This window comes from Drosophila tropicalis, unplaced genomic scaffold, assembly GCF_018151085.1.
Source record: "Drosophila tropicalis isolate 14030-0801.00 unplaced genomic scaffold, ASM1815108v1 contig_1187, whole genome shotgun sequence".
NCBI classification, from domain to species: Eukaryota; Metazoa; Arthropoda; class Insecta; order Diptera; family Drosophilidae; genus Drosophila; species Drosophila tropicalis.
In genome coordinates this window covers 1,584,213-1,610,137 of record NW_027172559.1, presented here as the reverse complement: position 1 = coordinate 1,610,137, position 25,925 = coordinate 1,584,213, and the positions used below count along the sequence as shown (strand labels likewise).

Sequence of the window (25,925 nt, the reverse complement as noted above, 5' to 3'; positions counted from 1 at the left end):
AACGAATACTACAACAAAAAAAAAAACCGAAAACAGCCTTTAAAATGTAGTCTCGGACCCTAGCAAAGGGTCGCCGGCTGGTGGTGCTGCTAACGATATGGTAAATTTATCAAAAAAAAACATTCAGAGAGAGAGAGAGATTGAAAGCATGCCAGGGGAGGCAAGAAGGCAGGCAACAACATGACACCAGTCAGGCAGGCATAAAATAATCAGCAGCAGCAAAAAAAAAAAAGAGGCAAACCAAACCGAAAAGAAAAGGCAAATGTTAGGCTAAAAGGCTTTTCAGGTCACACTCTGTTGGTTGTTGACTGCCATCGTCTCTTCCCTGCCTCCTCTATACGTTGGGGCACATTTAAAGTGCTGGAGAATGTGAGAACTGGAGGCTGAAAATTGATTTGATTCGCAAAACAAATGCCATGACCAACATAAGGTTAAATACTTTAAATATTATTTGGTTATAATCAGACCAAAGCAGAAGTGACTAGCAAATAGTTGACATCAAATCACAGCTTAGTCCAAGAGCTGTGTAATTCCATCGATTTCAATTCAAGTGTGTGTAATGCGCTTTGCACACACGCGAGCCTGATGGGAGAGCGGGCAAGATGAGGCGAAATATCGAAGATGGAAGAGTCGGTAAAAGTGCTTAAGATATTTTCACTTTTGTCATTTCCTTGAACACATTCCTTAAATTCAAACAAAGGCTGAGAGCAATGGGAAAGGGTGGAAAACTCACTCGGAAATATGTTAACACACAATGCCAAGAAAATGAAGCATACTTTTGTGCGATACCAATGGTGTGTTCGTGTGTAATTAGAGATGGCAGCGTGTCAGCTTATCTAAGAACCAGAAACTATATAAACTATATACATATGTGTGTGTTTTTAGGCAATTTAAAAAGTTTTCACCATGTGGAAGGAAGTTTTACTTTGCTGCGCTTAGCTAGCAAACTCAAATCGATGCCCGTCACACGCTCATCCCTTTTGGCACATTTAATGCCCGACTGAGAATATCGCGCCCAACACTTTCGCCTTGGGAGCCATTGAAGCGTTTCTTAGCCTAGGAAGTGACGGCAAATACCATCGCAATGTTAGTTTTTAGATGCTCTTGCACTGAATTTGGCAATAGATGCGAGAGAGCAAATAGAGCAGAAAAATTCCGCCTCTGCCTTTGGGGCTCTATTGCCAGAGACAGAGCCAGTGCCAGAGTTATTGAAAGTTTCTCCCCCTACCCTATTCCCATCTCCTTTGTCCACGGCCGAGTTTTTAGTAATTTATTTGGCCAAGTGGTAATCAATGCCCGACCGTGTTGATGGTGATATATATATATAATATATAAAAAGCAAGTGAGAGAGAGAGAGAGAAAGAGCTAAGGAATATAGTCGAGATGGGTTAAGCCCACTACTGGGCAGCTTATCGTATCCGCTTTTTCTATTCGTGGTCTTAAAGTTGTAAAGTAGCCAGCAAAATATAAAAGGGAGAAAGCTAGAACGAGTGAAAGGACAGTTTTATGGCTTGCCAGTTGAAAGGTCATGGCAGATGGGTGATTTGTGCTGCGGCCAGGATTTATGACAACACACGCTCTATTCCACTCATGCTGAACATGCTGTTAAACATTCATCCCATCCAACGAGCATTTGCATAACCGTATGAGTGTTTTTCGAGTACCACAAACACTCACACACATACGAGTGTATTCATTCATTTCAAGAGTACCCCAAACTCATTCGACAAAAGTATCCATGATAATAAACCAAAATTCAACAGATTGTTAGCTAAATTATAATCATCATTTAAATGATTATTTTTCTTTCTCCAGCACAATGAAAATAATTTCAATTTAAGCATAAAATAATAGAACAAATAAAGATAAATAAAACAACGAAATTTAATGTTTTAAATGAAATTTCAATGACTTCTCTTCGCTCTAATTAGATTCTACACTTTGTGCATTCATTGCATTTCGTAATCAAGTACACAAATACATACATTATTTTAGTATTTGATAAAATATTTTATGATAAATGAAATTAGAAACTTGATTAAAATTCAAATATTTCGTATTTAAAAGAAGTTTTGCCTTTGTAACATTAGATTTACAATATAAAAACCCAAATTAATTACCTTTATTTCAATTCTTACCAATTCGTAATGAGAAATTTTTGTTCCTTTAAGGTTTAAATCATATCTGATTAGACATACAACATGAACTTTGCTAACAAAGTTCATTATAAACCGCATCAAATTTTTATCTGCTAGAGTATAATATTTATTTCAAATGCTCGGCACTTTTGTGCAGTTGTTGCCACCGCAGAGATGAGCAGCAGCAACCAACAAAAACTGTCAATGGCCTCAATGAGTGCCTCATGCCATACAGTTTGCAAGTGTGAACGAGGATTTTGCGTATTCATGCTTGATAGTGTACGTGTGCATGTGTAGCTGTATTATCCCCTTTTCATTACATTCGGTCGACAATTTGAGGCCGCATATCTATGCATGTATAGGATGTATGTATATGCATTTCCCGTCTGTTCTCATTTCTTTCTGACGCTTTGAGAATACCATCAAATTTTTAATTGAATTTTTATATTTGTGCCTTTTACTATCAGATTACATAAACTTTACAGTTGTCAATAAATATTTTCCCAGCTTGGTTGTCTCTGTCTCTTTTTTTCCACCCTGACATGAAGCCAATGAAACACTTATACGCCTCGTTGACTGCATGTCAAAAGACCTGCGGAAGGGGTTTTGGTTAAAAAGAGGGCGATGTGTCTACTTTTCGGCTTTTGGCTTGTTGTTAACATTTCATTTTACCCACTGCGTTACATTTTATGAATTCAGATATATCTGTTTCCCTTCCGTCCGCCTTTCTCCATAGCTGGACTACTGGTCTCGGTTGCATTTTCAATTTTTTATTTACTGCGTAGGTTTTTCCCTTTTGGTTGGTTGGCCATATCATATCGCCCGTGACAGCCAGATACTTTTATGGATTAATGCGGCACAGCTACAGCGGGAATAACATTTGCATGGCATAATTTTTAATGCAATTTTAATATGCGCGCGCAGCTTAATTAAATATTTAATTCTGTTTCTCTGCTGGCCCAACGCAAGACTAATTACAGTATTCAACATCAACCAACTTTTAACTTTAATAACGGCAATGTTTGTCTTTACATTTTACCTGATACGTGAAAGATAAAAGCGAAAGAGTGAAGGTCGCCTACAGTTTAAAGATTTCTCAATTTTAGTAGCTTGGTTAGACAGTGTCTTTAATACAATAAATTTCGTTAAGCTGTGAGAGAATGAAATTAAATTCAATTTCGAGTTCGATTTGTAGACGTGATGCTCATTAAGAATACTTTTGGCAGCTAATTAAGATTTCAAAGTGAGAAAAATGCATTAAAACAATAAGAAAAGTAATCAACGAATTGAAGCACATTTTACATTTATTTGTTGTAGACTTTCTTTCCCTCTTTACCATTTATTTTTTCTTTCCGTTCAGTCTGTTTTGCTTGTTGGCCCAGATGTTTTTATAGCTCATAAATTTGTAAGATGCTGTTTGGCATTTTTGCCAAAAGTAAAGGCGAAACCAGAAAGAACGAGAAGTATATAGAAAAACATCAGAATTCATTGCCTGAAGCCAAGTATTGTATTTATCCTTTCGCTGGCTGCCTGTATGTGTGTGTCGGTGTGTGTGTGTGTGAGTGAGTTTGGCTTGGCATATAAACGCCTCGCCCAAGCCAAATCAATACAAATTGATGAATACAAATGATCATAAAAAACAATAAAAAGCAATGCCAAGAAACAAATAAAATAAAGTAAAGAAAGAAAAAAACAACACACACAAAACAAAAGCAGCTGGATATTCAGCTGCAGCCAAAACGGAAGAGAACGGAGTCGGAGTCGGAGAAGCCTTGTCTTGTCCTGATTTGGTTATAAAAATCCCAACCACGTATTCTGCTTTGTTCGACCCCATTCCAACTGATTTCGCTTCCATTTGCGATTTATGATGTGGGAATGAAAAGAACACAACAATTTTTTTTTTCCATAGGCATGGGGTTGGCTTGATTTCGTTTCGTTAAGGTTTGTCTTCAGTTGGGATTAGGTTTGGGTGCTTTGGTGGAAATTATTCATGTATGTATGATTTTCCATAATGACAACCAGCCACTCATTTAAAATTAATTTCGCGGAATAAGACCATAAAAGAAAGAAACGACGACAAGTCTAAAGATGTTCTTGTGCACATGGCAACTTCTGAGCCTAGACAGGACTTTAATCTAAGCATATATGTATGTAGACATGCGTACATACAAACATATGTATATCAGTGTGCGTAGGTTTGCTGCGAAATGAAGTTAAAGTAAATATGCACATGCCTTTGACGGGAAATTGATTTCAATCAATCAAATGTTGTGATTACTTTACTTCGAAGTGCCTCAACATGTCTGAGCTCCATCTAACTCTCTCTCTCTCTCTCTCTTTATTCATATTTCCCTATCTCTATCGCAATCAGGCATGATTTTCTTGTGGGTGTTTGCTAGACCATTAGCTATAATTTGTTTAAAGGCTTAAGCGATATTGTAGAAGCAATGTATATCTTTTATCTAATGAATGTAAACTAACTGAAGACTGACCTTCTGTTACTAACATGTACTTTGATTTAACTTTCTCTAAAGTAGTAAAGTGGGTAATTAGTAATGAGTGTCTTAACTCATGTTTATTTGAAATGTCTAGGAATAATTTTCAAAGTAGGTGAGCTAAAAACAAAAGCTACCAATGTCATTCACAAGAAGAATCTTAAAATAGATCCATAACAAATAGACAAGTCAAAAAAAAAAAAAAATGGGGAGCTTCTAGCTAGGTAAGATTGTTTTATCAAAGTTTTAAAAGGTCTTAACAGAATGGCATAGTCTTTTCGACTAAATTCAGTTCTTCTTCTTCAGAACATTTGGTGGATATCAACCAAATTTATAGACGAAAATGATGATTATTTACTTTATTTTATTTTTACCAATAATATTTTCTAGCTTTTAGTTATATACAATGTCTTTTGTTGAAATGATTTTAAACAAAACTCACAAATGTGTAACTTGTGAGTGACAATTCCTTCACATTGTTTAACAGCTTCAACTTTGATTTGCTTTTTTGACTAGTCTTTGTTCACAGTCTCTTCCATCTTTACCGATTTTATGATAAATTGATTGATATTTGAATTTAATGATAACCACGATGGGGAGGGGTTTTTCGCACCCGTATCCTACTCACTCGACCACTGCCTTTGAGAGTTGGCAATTCAATTTTCTTGGCCTTTCATTTTTCAACTTCACCGCCAGCAGCACACACAAACGACATCGTTTCGGTGTTGTGTGTGTGTATGTGTGTGTCCGTGTCTTGTGGAATATGCAAATTTCTCTTTGCCATACTTGATTCTTTTGGTTTATAAGCAAAACTTTTGCACTGATAATGACATTTTTATAGTGCGTTGACGAGCATTGGCAGCCATTAGGGACAGAAGACGATGCGATGAGTTATTGAGTTCAATTTTTTCCCTTAGTGTTATATTTTTCTTCCATTTTTTAAGAAACTGTCGCCGGTGTTGAAGTAACAACAATTTGTGGCATTGCCGCCAATCGATTTACGCCAATTTGCATAATCATTAACTGCACACAGACATACACACACACAAACCCATACGAAGGAACGTTGCGTAAACTGGTGGGCTTAAAGAAGGAGAAGTGGGCCTGTTGGAGTAAAAAATTTAAATTTTTTGTATCCACTAATGTAGCTATTTTGATCAAATTTTAAAAATTTTAAAATTGTTTGAAAGAACCTATTACAAAATTATTCAAAGCATATACGAGCGATCGTTAAGCACCAATATCGAGTATATTATTCTATGTTCAATTAGAAAACGCCTAACATTTCAATACCCTTATTACAAATCAAACAAATCAAAATTAGGTAAATAATTAATAAATTAATAGAAGGAACACATGAAATGCCTTAGTCTGTTTCATGCGAGTGTAGTAAACCATTTCAACCCCTAGTAATTTGGTAATTAATTATTTAATTCTTGAGTTGATGACACGGATATATTGTTTGGTGATTAGATGGTTAGGTATTTTATTGTTTATATGGGTATCCCTGAATTCCAACATTTAGCATACCTACACCTCTGACCTTCTTTCGCCCACCCTATTTTCGAACACACACACACACAGTCGCGCGCTTGAGTGAGTGTTACACACACATCTACTTTGCATTCATTTTGCTCAAACACACTGACATATTGGCAATAACTTTTGCCTTAGCTAAAGGTTCGCATAAAATTTGCTTGAATTTTTTATGTGAAATTGATTTTCCCAATGCGTTGCGGCTGCTCTGCCTCCATACCCCACTAACGTGTTCATTTTTTTTTACTTTTTCGGATGAGTATATATATTCTATTCCGTATTTACCTTTTGGTCCCTGGAAAATTCTTCGAGAATCCGGTAACGAGTTCAACTCTTGCCAGCAAAACTCATAAGAAGAAAGTGAAAGCTTCGGGGTCTCAGATTGTTTCTTGTTCCTTGTTGCCCCGCCACCTTGTCTATCCCATTTATCTCAATGTTTCTCTCTCATTTTCTCTCTCTCTACCTGTATCTGCTCTGTCTGTTAAATTTTCATAAATTTGAAATATTTCGTTTTGCTGACTTATGTAAAGTTACATAAATTGTTTAAACTTTTGATGGGCCTGCCGGAACGGCTGGCCAATCTTCATTCATTTTGGCCTCATTAAAGCGCCTCCGGTCAAGACTTTGGGCCACTGAATTATTTATAATACGAACAAAGAATTGTTAGACTGTGTGTGTGGGTGTGTATTGTACAGTGAAGGAACTGGAGTAGAAGGCGGTGGAGAGGGAATAGTAGGCGAGGAGCATGGTAATAAGCTCATGGTCGAGTTTTTCTTTTCTTTCTTTTTTTTTTTGGATAAGTAATTTTATATTCATTTTTTATTTGCCTTTTTTTACTTTGGCCAAGGTGTGTGCAAGCCAAAAAGTTGAATACGAAGTGCCTAAAATCATGCCAGCAGCACATGAAAAACTGAAGAAGCGAAATATAAGAAAATATAAGTCAGTTTCTCTTTTTCGTCTTCAAGGTATAAATTTGTACTAGATAATGAAACCTTTGGAAATTCTAGCTTCATTTTTCTTCACAAAAACGCTCAAATAATTCATTAATGCAATTAAAATTTCCTTTGACTAAAAAAATAAGTAGAAATTTACCTTCTAAGCTGATTATCATATCAGAATTTATTCGTTGTCTGTAAAGTCTACTAAAATGTTGGAATTAATTTTTGAGTAGAAGTAAAGTGGCGCTTCAGGCGCCTTTAAAAGAAACGTTACTTTTGGAATTTTGCTTATTTATATTTTTTTATTTGCCTTGAAGATGCTTTTGTGCTAATCCTTTAAATGCAAAACAGTCATACAGGTATCCTGCTTTTCAATTCAATTATTTCATTTGATAATCGTACTCTTTCAGTCAAGAAGTCATGGCATTTGTGTTGTGTTTGTGTTGCCTTTGCCGTGTAGTGGTAAATTTTTTAGTCGAATTTCGCCCAGCCTAGAAAAGAAAATCTTTTCTTTTGTTGCGCTTCCTTTTTTTTAATTGCTTATGAAGAAAGTTCTAGACAAATCCAATTTTAACGAAATCCTTCTGACTAACACAACTGTCACTGGTTACTTCTGATTTCTGGTTTCGTGTTTCTGGTTGCTGTTTGTGCTGGGGTGTCTTGCGAAGTGGGGATGAGAAGATGTGAAGACGATGCGGATATTGTAAGCCACAATCTCTCTTAAGGCCGACGACAAATATACTTTGGCACACCGGCCTCGACTGGCTTGGCTTTAGGCATTACCAAGATTTAGAAACAACTTCTGGGCTTTTGTGCGTCAGTTGTTGTTGGTGTTGGTGGTCTGTCGGGTTAAACGACGCGACTCGACGCAAAGCGAGGCATGCCACGCGACTTCATGTGGCAAGTCAAGGTATGTAAAGACGAAGGCTCGTAAATAATTAATCTGCCCGCAAAGTGCGATTATCAAAGTGTTGGAAAAATGTTAAATAGCTCCCCAGGGCTGGGCCAAAGGGGGGCTTCGCAACATTAAAATGTGGCAACAGTTCAGTGTGACAAATGCAAAAGGGAAACAAGCAATGAAAAAACCAGACATAAGAGATGGAGTAAATGAATGGGGCGACTTGCCTGCCGGCCATTTTTGGCTTGCCATTTTGATATTTGGCTTGCAGCGGAGAGTCAGAGAGTCAGTTGATGTTTTTCAATTATGCAAATAAAGGGATTAATTTGTTGCCAGAGACAAAGCGAGTGAAAACGCTCCACGAATCGGGGTTAGGGAGGGCCTTTAAAAAATTGTTTTAAAGAACACTCCATGTCAGACCCCAAGGGCAAGAGATAGCACCAAAGCGCGACAACTATAAAAAATTCAATTACAAGACAAAAACCAAAACAAAAAAAATCGCACACAAAATATAAAGGGGTGGATACTGGAAATTGACTTCATTAAATTCCATAGCAATTTCGTAAGGAGCTAGCCAAGAGAGAGCTAGAAGAACGTGTAAGAATGGCACAAACACAGAAATACAACAAAAAAAGTAAAGTGAAAAACAAATCTAAATGAAAATGTTAAAAAAAAAATGAAACTCTTCCATTTGTTTTAAGAAGAAGTAACAACCATAATATAAAGAAAAAAACTCATGTCAAGGGGGGCGAGACACAAACTCGTGTCAAATTTAAGATTTTCAGTTTTTGTTAAGACTTAGAAACTTTAGATACTCTATAAGAAGAGAACTGTGTGAATATATGCAAAAAATATTTATTACAAATCAATAATTTTACCTTATGCTTCATTTATAATTTTTGAACTTAACAGGAATACTTAATGAATTCCTTAACTTTTATTCCTAGTTTATATATTGGAATAAAAGACAATGTAAGTTTAGAATACAAATGAAACGCATCGTTTTCACCTGTTTTGAAGTAATGCTAACTAATGGAAACATCTTATTTCATTCGACACTCGGATTGCGTGTGGCAATCGAAAAAAAGGAAGACAACGAATGGGGGAAAAAAAGGTTACACATTTTAGACCGCGCTTCATTTAATTTTATTTGGCTAAAAAATTTGTGCCTCAATTTCAGTTATCTGACTGCTACTCAGTCAGGCAGTCAGCCAGTCAGTCGGTCCGTGACTTTTGTTTGCCTTTCGTTTTATTTGCTGTTTCAATTGTCAGTTTTGCAGGCTGAAAGTGGCTGTTGGGTATTAGGTCTAAATGGGGATATTACAACATTGTAACAACAATAACAACAGCAACAACGAAAGAAAGTGCCATCAAGAAAGTCTCTTTATATGATATGAACGGGGTAAAATGTGTATGTGCAGCTTGTCGGCTTGGGGGGCTGTGGGGGTGTTTGTCAAGGGGAGGCGTGTCTGGTAAGGGCGTTGCACAAATTAAACCCGAATGAAAATTAAACGATGCATGAAATTACTTTGCTTCTTTTTTGTAAAATTTGTTGTTGTTGTATGGCAAAGTTCCTTTAGTTCCCCTCCTTCATTTGCTTCACCGCCCACCCCTTGCTAAGGGCTACAACTTTGGCTTTAGCATTTGGCTTTTGCTTTGAGTTGAGTGGAGTCCTTTTTCTTGGTTGCCTGGGCGTTATCCTTGTGTTGCTTTCTATGTGTTGTGTGTGTATTTTTTTTTTTTTTTTAAATTTTTAATGTGCAGTCAGTTGTTGTTGTTGTTTTTTCTTTGCCTTGCGTTGACTTGAAGCATTTTTTAGTAGTAGCAGTAGAATGAATGGAGGCAAAAGGCTAGATGGGGAAGATGAGGATACACGCCATTTACGCAGACAGCCAATGCAGTCGTAAGGGGAAAGAGAGTTGAATTCAGAAAAAGGAAACAGACCCCAAGATCCCCGAACCCGAACCCGACCCTGGCCGAGGCCCAGGTCCTGCCAATTTACAAAGTCAAAATGTCAGTAACTGCAATTAAGGCGCATTTAGCTGAACGATGGGCGGGCTTAAAACAGAAACGGATACGGACGTGGGCACACCCTATGGGCCGTGTCCAGTTGGAGCACGGCTAGAAATGTGGGTATTGGTGTTCGAGTGTGTATGGTAGCAGAAAGAGAAACAAGTAAAATTCCAGATAAGCTTAAATAATAAATAAATCACTGAATCAGTTTTGTGAAATCTCAACAGTCTTATAAAAGTTATTGACCGACAGAAAGGACAAAATCCACCCATTTCATGTCACCCATTAGTGTTTAAAATATTTTGAAATTGTAAATGATCAAAGGCAAAAACAATCGGAGAGTCTTACCAGAACAGACAAAACTTCTAAGAATATCTTCAAAGTTGCTCCACTTCATATTTGTCATTCTTAAAATAGATTGAGTTTCAATTATAATTATAATATAAATATTTAATCCTACAATCAATAGAATAGTTTTAAAATATTACAAGTGTTAACTCTGGTCTACTTTTTGTCATAATTTTAAAATGATCTAAGGAATGATCTTATCTTTGGGAAGAGAACGGAAATCACTCAAATCAGGTCAAAATAAACCTTAAAATGTAAAGAAAATTTGTGGAATTTTTGTGTCGATTTTGAAATCGAAACAAACTTATTTCGATATGTAGAGATTTCTGTGGGTTTGGGTGTCTTTTATTATATCCTTTTTTAGATTGGTCACATTGACTTAAATTCAACTTCGCATGCAGATAAAATTTATGTACATACATATTATGGTAGCTTCCATTGAATTTCTTCTCTTTTCAGTTCCTGCTCAAGAGACACAAATCTTATGCTTATTAGCACATTTTATTGCACCTTCAACTTCATTTTATTCCCTTTTCTTTGCCTTCTTTTCGCTTGGTTTCGCAGCGCACACGGAAATGAATTTATAATGTATGAGTTTCTCTCTGGGTTTTTTTTTTTCGTTTGTTGCCTCGTTGTTATTTTGGTTGATATTCCTTTGGCCCCATGTGTTTGGTATTCACTATGAATTTCGCCTCACTTTTTTTTTCTTTGGCTGTTGGCTCGCGACTGTAGGAAGGCAAACAACTAACTCATTTTGTGGTTACCACCTTTTTTGTGGCAATTGTCTGCCTTGCCGCCACGAAGCAGAACCCATTCGAACAAGGGTTATAGTAGACAGAGACCCACATTCAGCATATTTTTTTGTGAAAGGCGCGACTGTGATTCAACTTGCGATTCCCTCGTTGATGTGGCCCGATTTGTGTTCACATTGTTCAATATTATAGATGTCTGTCGGTCTGTTGTTCTCCGTCTGTCTTTGTGTCTCTCACTCTTCTTCCTTCTTCCATGTCCCTCTGTCTGCATTTGTGTGTGCATAACCTTCGCTATGGGTTTGAGCTGGGCGTGTGACAGCTCAATATATTCGCCATTTGTCGCTGTATAAACCGCATCTCACACCCATATTTATACACACACACACACAACACACAAGGTGTGTGTGTATATATTTTCCGCTGCCTTTGTCGCCGGCGTTTCACATAAATGTGGTTGGCAAAAGTTGCAAAACTGTTGAACGAACCCAGAGAGATACCAAAACAAGGAAAACTCACATGCTCTATATACCCAAAACACATACGCATAAGTATTCGTGAAAGGATATCATGTGGGCGTAAAGAAAATCGGTGCTTTTCTTTTACAGTGAGGCAGAAAGAATGTGTTTTTTAGGCATACAATTCAAGATATATTTTAGCAATATAAATAGCATTTTTTTAAGACTTTTTATCAAAAAATGTCAATTTTGTTTATTGAAAGTCAACTATATTTGGAGTAAGAGAGTTTTATTTTAAACTCATTAAAGATAATTGTAAGAAAGAATTAACACTTTCGAAAGTGTGTAATGTGTAGATTGCAAAGACACCTTAGCTGGCCCTCCAATAATTGAGTCAAAACAAATGATTTATGAACCACTGTAGCATGGCGTCATCAACATGGCTGTTAGTCGCTTGATTTTCTTCTTTGCCATGTTGTATGTGAGTAGTTGTTATTGTAGAAATGCAGGAAAATCAATTTCGTTCTCCATTTGCAGTTGGCAATTTGCATAATAAGGTCGTTTGGCGCAATTTGCATGTGAATGTGATAAATTCAACGCTGTGTGTGTAAAGGGATACCCCAGTTATACACACACAAACAAACACACACATGAATGCTGTGCGTGTGTATTTGTTTTGTGAGCCGTACTTTTTCACCTTTTGACGTTTTTTTGAAAAATGAAAAGTGTAGCTGGGTATATTAAATAAGTAGGTGTGCCAGTATGGCATGGCAAATACTAACTGCCAACTAGCAAACGTGCCACTACCAATTCTTCTACATACTACCAACTTCTGTCGTCTGCTGCTGGCTATAAAATGCTATTGCAGTCGAGAAGAGCACTATCCAGAACATCCACTACCTCCCATCACACCCAACCCTGAAGAAACGTCCAAACATTCAATGTCGTAAAAGCAAATATGGGAATTTTTGTGATTTAAATGCTTTGGCATTTTGTTGGAGAGAAATTTCTAGCCCATTTTGTGACTTTGGTTCTTTTTTTTTTTGTCCCCCAATCTATGCATGTCCTGCAAATGGCCAACAAACTGCCGCTATCCCTAACAGTCGACGTGAATTGTAGACTGCAGTGACATGTTGACTGAATTTTTTTGTGTCTCTAGGCAATATTTTGTTGGTTTTTTTCTCTTCTTGTTGTTCCTTCATGCCAAGCTGGTCAACCTATTCGTAATAATTCGCGGAGTTGTAGAGTCCTGGAAAAGGAATATGTATGCAGTAGAGCAATCATAATTCATTCTAAAAACCGCGGGGAAAACGACTTCTAAAGTTTTCAATCAGGGCCGCCCATATTCAATTGCCATTGGTCATGGGTCGATGTCTCGTTTTAGTTATTTTTCATGTTCTATGCATAAAAAAATTCCTATTATCTGGGAAACGAAAGAATATGGAATATGGAATTGTAAAGTATCTAAGTCCTTTTAAAGAAATTCATGCTTAATCAATTGTAGGTTGGATTCGTTTTAAGAGTGATTTATATTATCTTAAGCAAAAAGACTCTTCATTTTATAACGAAAACAAAATTCTTACAGTGGAGTGCTTTGGAGCCCCAAACTTTAATCTCAGCGCTTAGCCAAAAGCAACCATAAAACTGCACTGTTACCGCAATGAAAAGCGAGCGGGGAATGGCGAACGGCAAACGGCCAAGTTTATGGCCAGACAGTTCAAGTAGTTGCAACTAAAACTAAATGACTAACATTAAGTACAACAAATTTCATAGTTTTTCTTTGTTTCTTCTTCAAAAACTAATTGCAGACATTACCAGCTCACTGACAATGACCGAGGTGAAGATACCCAATCACATAATGCGCCTGAAGAGCGCCATTCTTGGCTGCCGGTATGCCCTCGACGGTGAATCGTTGTACTCGGTTAAATGGTACAAAGATGGACATGAGATCTACCGTTATGTGCCGCGAGATAAGCCGCCGGGACAAGCGTTCCCGTTACCAGGCGTAAACATTGATGTAAGTACACACAACAACAGAAAAGGAAACAAGAGAAGAAAAAAAAAACCGTGCAACAGGTGGCAAAAGTTTAATTTAAAATTTTATTACAATTTATGTGCCTGACGAGAGAGAGAAAGAGAGAGAGAGAAAAAAGAACGTGGGGAGCATAATGAGGGGTAATGTAAGGGGATTTAGTGTTACGACCTTATCATAATGATTATTCTCAAAGTGAACAACATTTTGTTTAGTATTTCCTTGAAATATAAAAATGGCCAAGCCACGTAGTTTTGCCATTTAACTTTAATTTAATGTTGATGTAATTTTTTGTTAGCCATAAAATTGTTCACTTGCTTGCATGAGACTATGTGTGTGTGTGTTATGTGTGTGAGTTGTGTGAGTGTGAGGTGAGGGGTCACGTTGTGGTCTGGCAGTTTGCGATTGAAAAGGTTAACCAATAAGCCTGAAAATCACTTAAAGCTGCCAACATTCACCACACACACACACACACATACAGAGTCCTTGTTGATGGCTTGTCGTTGTGGGAGTGAGTTTCCCTGGCATTCTCTAATAATAATAATTTGCCAAAGCACTTAAGTGCGTCGTCTACTTGGTTGCTTTGAAGGGGAAGGGTAGTAAGAAAGAAAGAAAAAAACGCTAAGCTAAGCAGAGCCGAGCAAAGCAAAGCAAAGCAAAGCAAAATGCCTGCCAATTGACGACGAGTAAGTATGAGCGATGTGCGAGTGATATGTGAAAGCGTGTTTTATGGCCTGTGCGTGTCTAAAAGGATTCCATGTCCTTGTCCCCGATGAAACAAAGCGTCAGCATTAGCGCCAGCAGAATAATGCGTAATGCCGCATAATTTGTTTCAGCTTCAATGTCTGTATTTAGGAGCTACCCCAAAGAAAGGATTGAGCGTATAGACTCACCCAAGTCAAGAAAACCGAATTTCAACTAGAATTTCGTCAGATTAATATTAAAGCTACAGATAAGGGTATCGGAAGTTTATATTTAGATCTTATCAACCTTTTTCCCCATGACCAATACAAAACACTTCAGATGACCTTTAAGGAATAAATAAGGAATTTGTCTGCTATTTTGGTACATTATAAATATTAGATTAGGATATCCAAACCTATTTATTAACTAGTTATTTATAGCTAATCACTAAACGTTGCACGGTTCTCAGTTTTTTTTATATACAAACATATATATAAAAATTGAATTATTACTACTTATGTCATTAGCGAATTCAATCAACTTTTTAAACCAGATTTGAAATGTTGACCACAACGGATTCCTTATCTAATTACAACAAGCCACTCTCCCCACAAATATCTATATTGCTTTCACGAATTTGCCACAAGTTTAACCACATGCCACTGTCGTCATGTTGTATTTGCTGATAATTAAACTATTTACCACAGATGAGCCATAAGACATAAGCAAGTACAGGAAATAAAGCTTAAAGTTAGTTTAAAAATGACTTGTTGATTGGAAAAAAAGCTAAAAGCTTCCGACCTGTGTGTCCTGTTTCATTCAAATTTAGTTTCTAGTTTTTGAAATAAAATATCACGTTTGCAGAATATTTCGCATTATGACTCTTTAATCCCCTTTAATGACTCTTTAATCCCTCTAGACAAAAATTTGAAAAGGCTTACACCATTTATTGTTTTACATGTGAAAAGTTTCGTATGTTTAGAACATTTCCATCTGAGAAATATTGCTATAACAAAAATACTTTTAGTCAAACTATGTATGTGTAACGACATTTTTAACTAAACATAAAGTTGATTGAAAGTACAATTGTAATGGTTTTTTAGCTTTATAGCCTGGAAACCACTTTAAGCTGCTTTGACCAATGCACTCACTTAGCTAACTTCGAGAACAAAGGACCAAACACAAATGCATAAATAAACAAAGAAAAGAAAACAAAGAGAGAAAGAGAGAGAGAGAAAAAGAGATTTGGCCTTCTTGAATTGTATTTTTATTTGGCCAAGTCAAGTTCCAAATTACAATAACAATTCGTGGTTGTTGCTGCTGTTGCAATCATACACAAAATGGCTCGCGCATGTTGTAAGAAGACGAAAACGAAAGCAATAAAAGGGCGACTGCAATTTGAATTGTGGCCCAAGATTTGGTCTCTAAGCAAAATAAGGGGAAGAGGAAGAACTAGAATGTGGGCTAACATCCCCACGACCATTTGTTGACTGTTTGTACAGGGCGCTGACAACTTGAGCGTGCATAAGAATTGGTAACAAAAAAGCAAAGAAAAACTAAATAGAGAAAAACAAGCCAGAAAGATGAAGAAGCAAATGCTGAAGAAGAATCGGCTTAAGCACTTGAAGAAGGAAACAAACAAAAGCCAGTTCGCAGTCATTGTAAAAGTCAGGATGGACCAAGAGATGGAGTGGTTGAGGGACAGGACAACTGGAAACAAGCAACAAACCAAAATAATGTTGAACGTGACTTTTGTGATTGTTTGAGCAGCGCACTCACACACACACATCCACACACATATAAATAAACTTACATCTATGTATGTGAAGCGATAGCAAAGAATTTTCATAAAAATTTGCTCGACAAGTTTTTTGGTGGGCTCCCGTCAAGGAAAAATAGAATGAAATGAAAACTTTTCATGTGTGTAGCCCACTCACTCTTTCCATGTACATATATATATATATGTGTGCGAGTGTGTGTGTGTGTGTGTGTGATAATAAAAGTGCAACTTAAGGAACTTCACTGCAATTGTGTTACAGGAGAAATGTTGAGTGACTTTTACAGCTCTTCTCCACATGCTTACAGAGTTGCGTATCAGCTTTTGTTGCCTTTCTCTGCATTTGTTTCTACAGTTTTCTTTCATTTTATCATTTGAGTTCCTCTTTTTGTTGAAGAAGAAGAAAAAAGAACAAGACAAAAAGTAAAGCAAAAATGTTGTAAACTTTCGAAAATCATTTGCCATAGATTTTTCTTTATGACTTGTGATTTTTGTGGCTTACCACGCCTCGGAGGCCTGTCAAGATCCTAAACTAATAATAAACTGTTGTCCGTTCTGTTAATCAATCTTAATTTCTTTGGGCTTGCAAATCTTGGTTCTCGTTCTCCCTCTCTAATTGCCTGTTGTTGGTTTCGTTTCTCTTTTTATGTCGATTCATGGCTGTATAATTTATAAAATTAAATCTCTTTACAGCTCCGCAATTCCTCGGACACGCAGGTAATGTTGAGACGCGTAACGCTCCAAAGTTCTGGACTTTATCGCTGTGAGGTGTCCGGCGAGGCGCCCGCATTCAACACGGTATCCGAGTCCGAGACAATGACCGTTGTGGGTAAGTTTCACTTAAACGAAGGGTATGGAGTAAAATAAAGGTGAGGTAAAAGCGAGAGACACAAAAAAGTGCAATAAAGTAAAGTGAAGCAAAGTGGCAGGAGGCAAGAAGAAACTCAAGTAAGGAATGTGTATGGATAAGTGCGACATGAAAAACAACAAAAATTTAATTAAAATGCTAATAGTCCAGGGCAGTCAACAATGTTGGCAATGACAGGCGGCAGGCAGGCAACTGGAGAAGTTGTGAAGTGTGCGGGCTGCAGCAGCATTGGATGGCTTGAACGATGCAAAAGATGTGGTGCAACATAATTGTGAAGCATAAAGAATGACTGCAAGAATGGCAGAAAGTATGCAAAAGAATTAACAAAAAAAGAACAAAAAAAAAAAAAGAAAGAAAAGGAAAAAATGCAGCATTGACATAAGTTTGCCAGGATAACAGTATGAGCAATTTCAAAAGATTTAAAGACACCACACAGAGGCAAATATGGAGGTTGTCAGCCCATTGTCAGTGTCTTTGATGGCCACTTGATCGCTTGATGGAATTACAATTAAGGCGAAGAATAATTTACAGATTCTTGATAACATCAATGTCACATTAAAGATAATTCATTAAGAGATTTCTTTAATTGCAATATTCAGCCAATTGAAAGTAAAATGTACTAATTGTTAAAAATCCATCAGGAGCTTTCTATAAAATGAAATGTTTCAATTTTTCCACATGTCTTAGAGAATTTTGCTTTTTCTTCAAAGTTTTCCTTAGAGAAGTCTTTAACTATGAAGCCAACAATGTATCCTTCTTAAAATGGGATAAAGCTTAGACTTAGAATAATCGAAAATTTATTGTTAAAAGTTTTAAAGAAAATATTATCTTTACGAATTTAACTTTTACATTGGAATGTTCATATTTCAAATATCTTCAAGTTCATATTCAAAGCCAAGTCAGAATTTTCAGAACATTTTCTTAATACAAGAAGCAAAAAATAACTAGAACTCGGATTCCAGAGAACCAGAATCAAAGTGGGCCGAATTCACTGAATACGGGTTATCTATTACATTCTCATCTTTCTATTTTTGTGCTCTATTTGAATATTTTACATGCCCAAAGGATTTAAATGGATACAGTTTTCCTGTTTTTTCTCGATTCGTTCTTCAAGAGCCAATTAACATTTTTCACAATTGTTTTTACGGTGGGTAGTCTGCGGCTTGTGGGAATTCGGTTCACTGAAAAGTCCATGCCAACGCACTAAAACATATTTTATGGTTCACTTGCAGTGAAGTTGCCATCTCTCTCTCCCTCTGCCTTTCTCTCTGTTTTCAGATCTGTCCCTGTCGCCATCATCTCATCTCCGGCTTCAACCTCCAATTTAAGCATGGAACGGAAAAAAAAATTCCAAGAATGATGAGACCAGAGAATGGTACAGTTGTTGATGATGAGATGCAGGCACTTTTGGTGCTCATTCCCACTTCTGGCCACCCATCCTTTAACCCAATTCCCAGTCAGCGTCAGCCACCACCCACCACCGACCATTTCCCATCCCTTTAACCCACCGGGCACCCAATGTCGTTCAATTTGGCCTGCCAGACACATTGTTTAATATGCAAAACCATTTCCGTTACATTCCTATGTCCCAGGCAGAGTCCTTTTGTGTGGGTTTCCTTCGACATTTTTTTTTTTTTTTTTTTTGGCTCAGCATCTTCGTCTGCATCTTCTTCATCGAATGGCCAAAAGGAAAATCAGCATGAAATGTGCTTAGTGCGTATGGGGAACAGAGTTTTTAGGGCAGGGAAGAAACGTCGACTGAAAGGAAGGGAGAGCTTGCTTATATTGCCATAAGTTAATGTAGGTTTCCGCCCACGGCTGGAAAAGAATCCAGACGACGACGAGCACGATGATGATGATAAGTTGGAGTTACTCTTGGGAAAAGTAGAGGCTGCAGGCATATAGTATATATTGATAACCGTTTGATTTTTTTATGAGTTTATAAATTTGTGATTAACTTGATAGCAATCCGCATCTGATTGACTTGCGGTTTCTGTTGTTTTTTTTTTTAGTTGAAATTTATAAGAATTCCAATCGCCGCCTGTTTCCTAAGGCGGAAGAGAGTTAACCACGCCCAAGTATATTTTTTTTCTATTTGCATTTGCATATGTAAAGTGCTCTCTGGTTGCCGCATAAGACAAAAGCCAAGTACAAGTCCTTTTGCTTTTCACCCTTTCCTTTCTTTATGGTTTCGGTTGCCAGTCGCAGCCGGCAGATGGCGCTTTTGTGTCTTAACCCATTTTTTTCTTGCAGCTTCTACTTAAATCGCCCGACATGAAAACATAATTTTACTTCAAATTGCAATGACAGTTGCAGCACCAGCCACGCCTCTTCACTTGCTTTTATGCCACTGCCCATGTCCCACCTCACCCCCCTTACACACACACACACACACATGCTTTGCTTCTCTTTGTTGTAGACACAGAGCCAGCTGCGACGGCGACGACGAAAATTCCATTTCAATTGTTTGCTTAGATTATGCAGTTGTATTAAGCATAAAAAAAATAGAAAAAAAACTTACAAAAAAATAAAATGAAAAGCGTACCCGGAGAGTGGTATCCAGTGTACAACGACGACCATGACTCTAGACTCTGGGGTTGCAAGTAAAATGTGAAAAGCAGTATGGGCCGTTTGGGGGAAACCTGAAGGAAAGCTAGCTTTAAACCAGCCAACAAGCAAAAGCCGTTTACAACTTGCCTGGGACATCGCCTCGACAATGCCATTTGCCAACGCATTGCCAGGTTGCATGAATTTCATTTAGGATGATGAGGCTTCTGCTGCTGCTGGGGTTTCTGGTGGGGAGCTGGACAACCAACACCATCATAATAATTCAGACCGTCATCATATCTTTTTCAACAAAATTGAAGTAAAATAATAAAGCTAGCAAAAATATTTTAATTACTACACCGAGAAAATCTTTTTTGGTCTTGGCATGTCGGACATTTTTTTGCAGGATTTTAAAGTTTTGCAGGTCTTGGCTCCATTATATTTAATTTTGGACAAGGCATTTCCATTAGCGGTCAGCTATTCCTTGCCATCTCTTTTCGTCCTTGCCCTTTGTGTGTGTGTGTGTGTAATTGTGTGGCTCCCATTACGTATACGCCACATCAGCCGCATTTCGACAAACAACTTAAAGAATGCGAAAACTGAAAATCGCTTCATATGCTCCTCCACTAAAAGACTCTGCCCGACTCCCCATCTTTCTCTATGTCTCTGTCCTTTTCCTTTTCTCTCTCTCTATCTCTTTCTCTCAACTCCATACTTATCCACTTGGGCGAAACCGTTTGTTATCTTTACTTTTACATATGACAACGATTTTTAATGCACGATACGAGCCGCAACGCAATGTTGCCACGTTGAGGGCATGTTTGAGTTAAGAAAACATTACAGTTACGGCTGCTGAAATACCCTGACAGGTGGGGTATACCCATCTTTGTAAAAAGTAGAACACAGATAGCCTAAAACCGAGCATCAATTGTCAGTTTTTGTCTTTGCAGAAATAAAAAGACGCGAGTGCCACGCACCTTACTAGAATAAACACTTTGTAGGGTATAAATCTAGTTCAGCTATCTTTTTCTCTGTCCCTCTCCTTTCTCAGTTTCTCGCTTTTTGGTGCCATCTTTCGTATCTGTCGGCAGATATAAAAGTATAGCGCGTTGTTTTATAATTAATGAGCACGCAAAGGTTCGCTCACTCGCTCGCTCGCCCTTGCAAATGCTCGCACTTGCATATGTTGCGTCCGCCCTACTCATTTTGCTTTTGGGTCGCTGTGGTCCCAGCGACCAGGTCCCAATGTGCTTCGTCCTGCGCTGAATTTATGGTTAAGTGCACTTTAAAGGACAAACATACATATAACTCACTTTTGCTGCTTCTGCCGCTGCCGCCAACCCATCGGCCCACTGCCTGCTGAGTTTCATCTTCACATAATGTGATCGCTTATCGATTTTACAATATAAAAAGCAATTGCCTGCATAAGAGCACGCAGCAAAATAAAAAAAAATAAAAGGAAAGAATGTTAAGAAAAATCAAAAACAAAAAGAGAAACAACGTAAAATGGAAATGAAAAGCAACAAAAGTGAGAAAGAAAGTAAAATGTGATTTTTACGAGCTATGAGGCGTTCGTTCTATGAGGCACTTCTTGCCTCGTTGTCCCATTTTTGCGAATGGCCCACACTAATGAGCTGTAAATGTTCTAAGATACTCACATTCATATGGCGTGGAGATATCGTTAGAGAAAAGAGGTTTATAGACGAAACTAAAAACAGCAAATAATAATAAAAAAAAAAAACTACAAAAAAGTGGAAAAAGCTGAATAACAAAATTGAATATTTTTTTATTGGATTGAATATTTCAATTTTTTATTAATAATTTATGTTCACTTCCACCTAGTTTGGCTGCAGCATAAGGGAATGTTTGCCGAGCTATCAGAAATTTCAATGAAATGTTGTTTTTTTTTTTTTTGTAATATTCCACTATTTGAATCTGTGTAAACACTTTTTAAAGGCATATATCTAGTTGAAACTTTAGCCTATACCTTTACTAACTTTTAGGCATGAACTAGGTTTTACACTTAAAGCCGAAGTTGCTAGTGCTTGTAGAATATAGTTTAGTTGACACTTGTCTATTTCCAATACTGATAATAATCATAAAATAACATTGCAATGCCAAATAAAAATAGAGAAATCAATACAAAACAACAAACTCTTGTAACTTTCTTTACAGTCAATAAATCAATAAAGGTTTACCCTTAGAAAGTTATTCTAGGGATAGTAATAAGGATAGGACCGGGTATAAATTAAATGTAATCTGTGGTAGCCATATATTACATAGGGCCCTCTGATGACCGCAGGATAACTATTATTTCACCTTTAAAATTGTTGTCAACCCTTTTTTTGTGCTAAGTGTGTGTTTGGTGTCTCGAATGATAATTGTTTATAAATTAATGTGGTCATTTTTTAAGCCAACGCCATATTGTCGCACTTAAATTTTATTTGCCGCATAAATCTAAAGACTTTCCATGACTCACACAAACACACACTCGCACACACACACATGCATATGTGTGCGCAATTTATTTTGGCAGACTTTGCACGCAAACGGCAAGCGGCGACGCCCCCCAAACAGGACCTTTGCAAAGACCTGCAAATAAGCGGCACTAAGGCGATAGAGAAAAAGCGAGTGAGAGAGAAAAAAAAGGGGGAGAGGGAAAGGAAAATTGCCAAACATGGTCGAAGTATATTTTTGGACATTTTCCTATGACTAAGCAGTTTCTCTTTCTATGGCAGCATTTTAACTGCTCGTTTGCTACCTTTTGTGCAGCCAAAAAAAAAAAAAGAAAGAAAAACAAAAAGGTAACCAAAAAAACAGGTGAAAAAGCATCTAAAGCATCTGCCCGCCTGCAGGCAGACACCAACAACACAGTCAGTTAAGAACTACGATGAGCATTTTAGTGAGTGGCATACCCCAAACATCTCCAAGAGTTCCACCCTACCCAGTTGGGGGTGCTTTCTCGTCTTTTTTAATATGCTGCGGTATGTTTTACCTTCACGTTTTTTTTTTTTTTTTTTTTTTGGTTTTGCCTTTGCCACAGTGTCTGCCAAAAGTAAGCGCACTTTGCAAAAGTAGGCGATAAGCTGGGTCAGCAGGGGGTGGGCCAATGCTTACATGGATGGATGGATGGTTGCCACCCCTCTAGGCATTTACTTGATCTATATATTTTTAGCGTGTGGAGAGAGAGAATGTGTTTGTTTGTAGTGTATAGGGCTTACTCACGTGCAAATATCCCCGCCACATGAAGCATATTTCAACAATTTTATTAAACATTTGCAACTGGCTGATGAATAATGATCAGCTTCTTGAAAGTAATAACAATATCGTTATCTTTTTCTAGTAATAAATTTAAAAAGAATAGCAAGACGTTGAGACAGAGCAAGAAATCAAATCTTTAGCAATGAAGGCAATTAAAGTTTTATGGCTCATAAAAAAAGTAAGGTGAATCATTTAAATTTAGCTTCAGTGTTTGGACTGACGTTTAAGGATAACATATTCAAAGCATCCTTATATACTTGGGGCTTAAAATATATTTCCCAAAATATCTCTGTTATACTTATTAATTAGCGTTATGTAAAATAATTCAGAATCACATGAACTCTTGGCCACATAGAAAATGCAAAAGCAATTATAATGAAAATGGTTAAACTCAAACACGAATGCAATTTACTCAGACGTGTGCAATTGCCTTCAAAGACTTTTGCCAAAATGCATTCACAACTTTTACCTATGTGTAAGTGTGTGTGTGTGTGTCTGTGGGATATAGTTCTCTTTTTTTTTACATATGAGTAGACATACATATACATATCATATATGCAACTCACTTCGGTTGCATGAACTAAATTGAAATTACAACAAAGTGTAGGCAAAGAGAGGGAGAGAGAGAGAGAGAGAGACCAACCAGAGTAAAGTAACGTAAAGTAAACTTCACTTTATAAATTATAAATAAGCAAACGGGAAAGGACTACACACACACACACACACATACACTCATATTGTTTCGTTTTCTGAATCCAAAACATCCACCTGGATGAAAGCCGGACGGGATAGCCTGTCCCATGGCCGGCACTGCTTGAAGCAAGAAGCCACAACAAAAACTTCAACGACTTCTAAAGAAAATTAATTTTTTGAAAACCATTAAAAATTAATTTTATTTTATGCCACAGACACACACACACACACACACATACGAGTTTTCATTGCAATGTGTGCCAGTGTGTGAGAGGTTTTTCTTTCGTTTTTATTTTTTTTGGTTCTTTAGCTTGAAATATTTATATTCTATACAAAACACTTAAATATTTACCCCATATAAATTTATGTATATGTATGTTCATCTATCTACCCATATTGGTGGGGCCAATTTTCTGTTGTCTTTTTTCTCTATTTTCTATTTGATTAACTATGCGTGAGATCAAGAGCTTCAGATCTACATTATGTACATCCATCTTTGTATTTCTATAAAGAATACTTAACAAAATCTGTTTGTCATCAAACATTCTTTCTTTGGTTAAAAACAGAATTGATTGTCTTATAAGTTATTTCTGTTACTGAATCTTTTTGACGTACGAGATGTCATAAGTGAGAGTATCAAAAGTGAGGTCTGTAAATTTTTCCATTCTCAGTCTTATAAAATTTTCATGTGCTTATTATATTCACAAAACTATGCCCAAAAGTGGAGAGGAAAGTGTTTGGATATATGTACATATATTGTATCAGCCACTTGGTTGCGGGTGTTAGCCTCATGCCACAAAAAGCAGCACCAGAAGGCACACACACACACACCACGCCCACATGTGGTATCTACACGCCCAAATAAACTTTGAATAAGCATTTCGTATGCCTAGCCGTTGTATATACATATGTAGGTACATATATATTTTACTGGCACAAATCTCAACATAAATCTTAAGAATTCTCAAGTCCGGAGCAGCCTTTCCCCAAAAAAGAAAAAACAAAACAAAACAATGCAACGGCCGGCGTTTGGTCCTCGTCCCATTTGCTCCTGTCCCCTTTTATTATGCTTAAATGCGTCCAAACGAAAATAAGTGGATGCTGCATAGAAAAAAAAATCCCACAAAAGAAAAGAATAATAATAATAAGACAAAAAGAATAAAGCAATGGAGCAATGGGCAATACCCAAAACTGGAAAGTAACTGAGGAAGGAAAATGGCAATAAAATAAGCACAAAATGGCTAGCTAGTTCACCAGGTTTTGCCCGGTCTAGAAAAATATTCAATTTCCTTGGCCCATTAAAATTAAATAACTGCACCGCTTTCCATGTTCGTGGATCTGTAATAAACAAATGGATAGAGCTATGGCCTAAAGCCTGCACCTGGTGATGGGTGAATATAAATTTAATTTAAACGATGCGACCAACTAGCAACAAATTAGTAAGATAATAAAAGTGTGGCCCATAGAGGGTAAATTCTCGTACATTAAAATCTTAATCCGAATGAATGTCTAAGTTTAATGCTCTTCTAATGTCGAACCAAAGAAAACTTTGATTTAATTTGGAAATAGTTACAGGATCTGACCAAAAATATTATGCATACATTTGCCCCGAGCTTTAATCTTGAATTCCTTAATTTGACTGCTTAACTTTTACCTGCATATGTAGAGGATTCACCACCAAATTTTCAATAAGCTGAATATTTAAAGGTATATTTATTAAGTAAGTATTGCATAGCTGGTCTCGCCACTGGAGTTGTATATAATTACACATAAAGTCACTTTGATGTCCTTGCCGATGCCCTAGTAAGCTAACCATGACTGGCTTGCTTTATCATATATTCTGTTTGTGTGTGTTTGTTCATGGGGGTGTCGTTATCTTTTTCTCCGTGTGTCTGCGTGTGATTATAGTGGTAGTCATTAGTTATAAGCAAATTCATTATGAGTCTGTTTTACCCAATAGCTTTTAACCTTCCATTGCAGTGACCCCAAATCATGGGCCAAAGATTTCAGGAGGTCAGCCCAGATATCAAATTGGAGACGTAGTTCGTGTTAATTGCACCTCAGCCCCATCGAAGCCAGTATGCCACCTAAGCTGGCTGATAAACGGAGAGCCAGCCCAGAAAACGCATCTCAGGCAGTTCGATAAGATTGTGGTTAATCGTGATGGACTCGAGATGGCACGGCTAGGCTTGGAATTTCGTGTGCGTGGATTTCACTTTAAGAATGGTGACATGAAGCTAAAGGTAACAATTTTTTGTTAAAATACTTATGTTTAATAAGATATCATTAATAATTTCTTTACTTTTAGTGTGTGGCTAAAATCAGTTCACTATATTGGCAGAGCAATGAGGAGAGCGTAGAAAGCGATCGTCAGCAAAGGGCTCCAGCCTTGGAATCCCGGGAAACGGTGGCGGCCAAATCCAGCACAATTGGTAACAATTTTGGGCATTTTTACATTCTATTCATTATTTACTATTTGTCTGCAAAATA

At 37.2% G+C, this 25,925-nt stretch overlaps 1 protein-coding gene across 3 annotated transcripts in view; it reads left to right on the top strand.

Annotated features, from left to right (window-relative positions):
• The window catches only part of beat-IIIa (beaten path IIIa), a 35,961-nt gene that overhangs the window by 7,563 nt on the left and 2,473 nt on the right, over positions 1-25,925 (top strand). For all 3 annotated transcript variants that reach the window (XM_068290133.1, XM_068290124.1, XM_068290118.1), the window contains exons 3-6: positions 13,382-13,590; positions 16,760-16,895; positions 25,416-25,678; positions 25,744-25,867. In XM_068290133.1, coding sequence (XP_068146234.1) covers positions 13,382-13,590; positions 16,760-16,895; positions 25,416-25,678; positions 25,744-25,867 — 732 coding nt within the window. The remainder of the gene's footprint in view (positions 1-13,381; positions 13,591-16,759; positions 16,896-25,415; positions 25,679-25,743; positions 25,868-25,925) is intronic.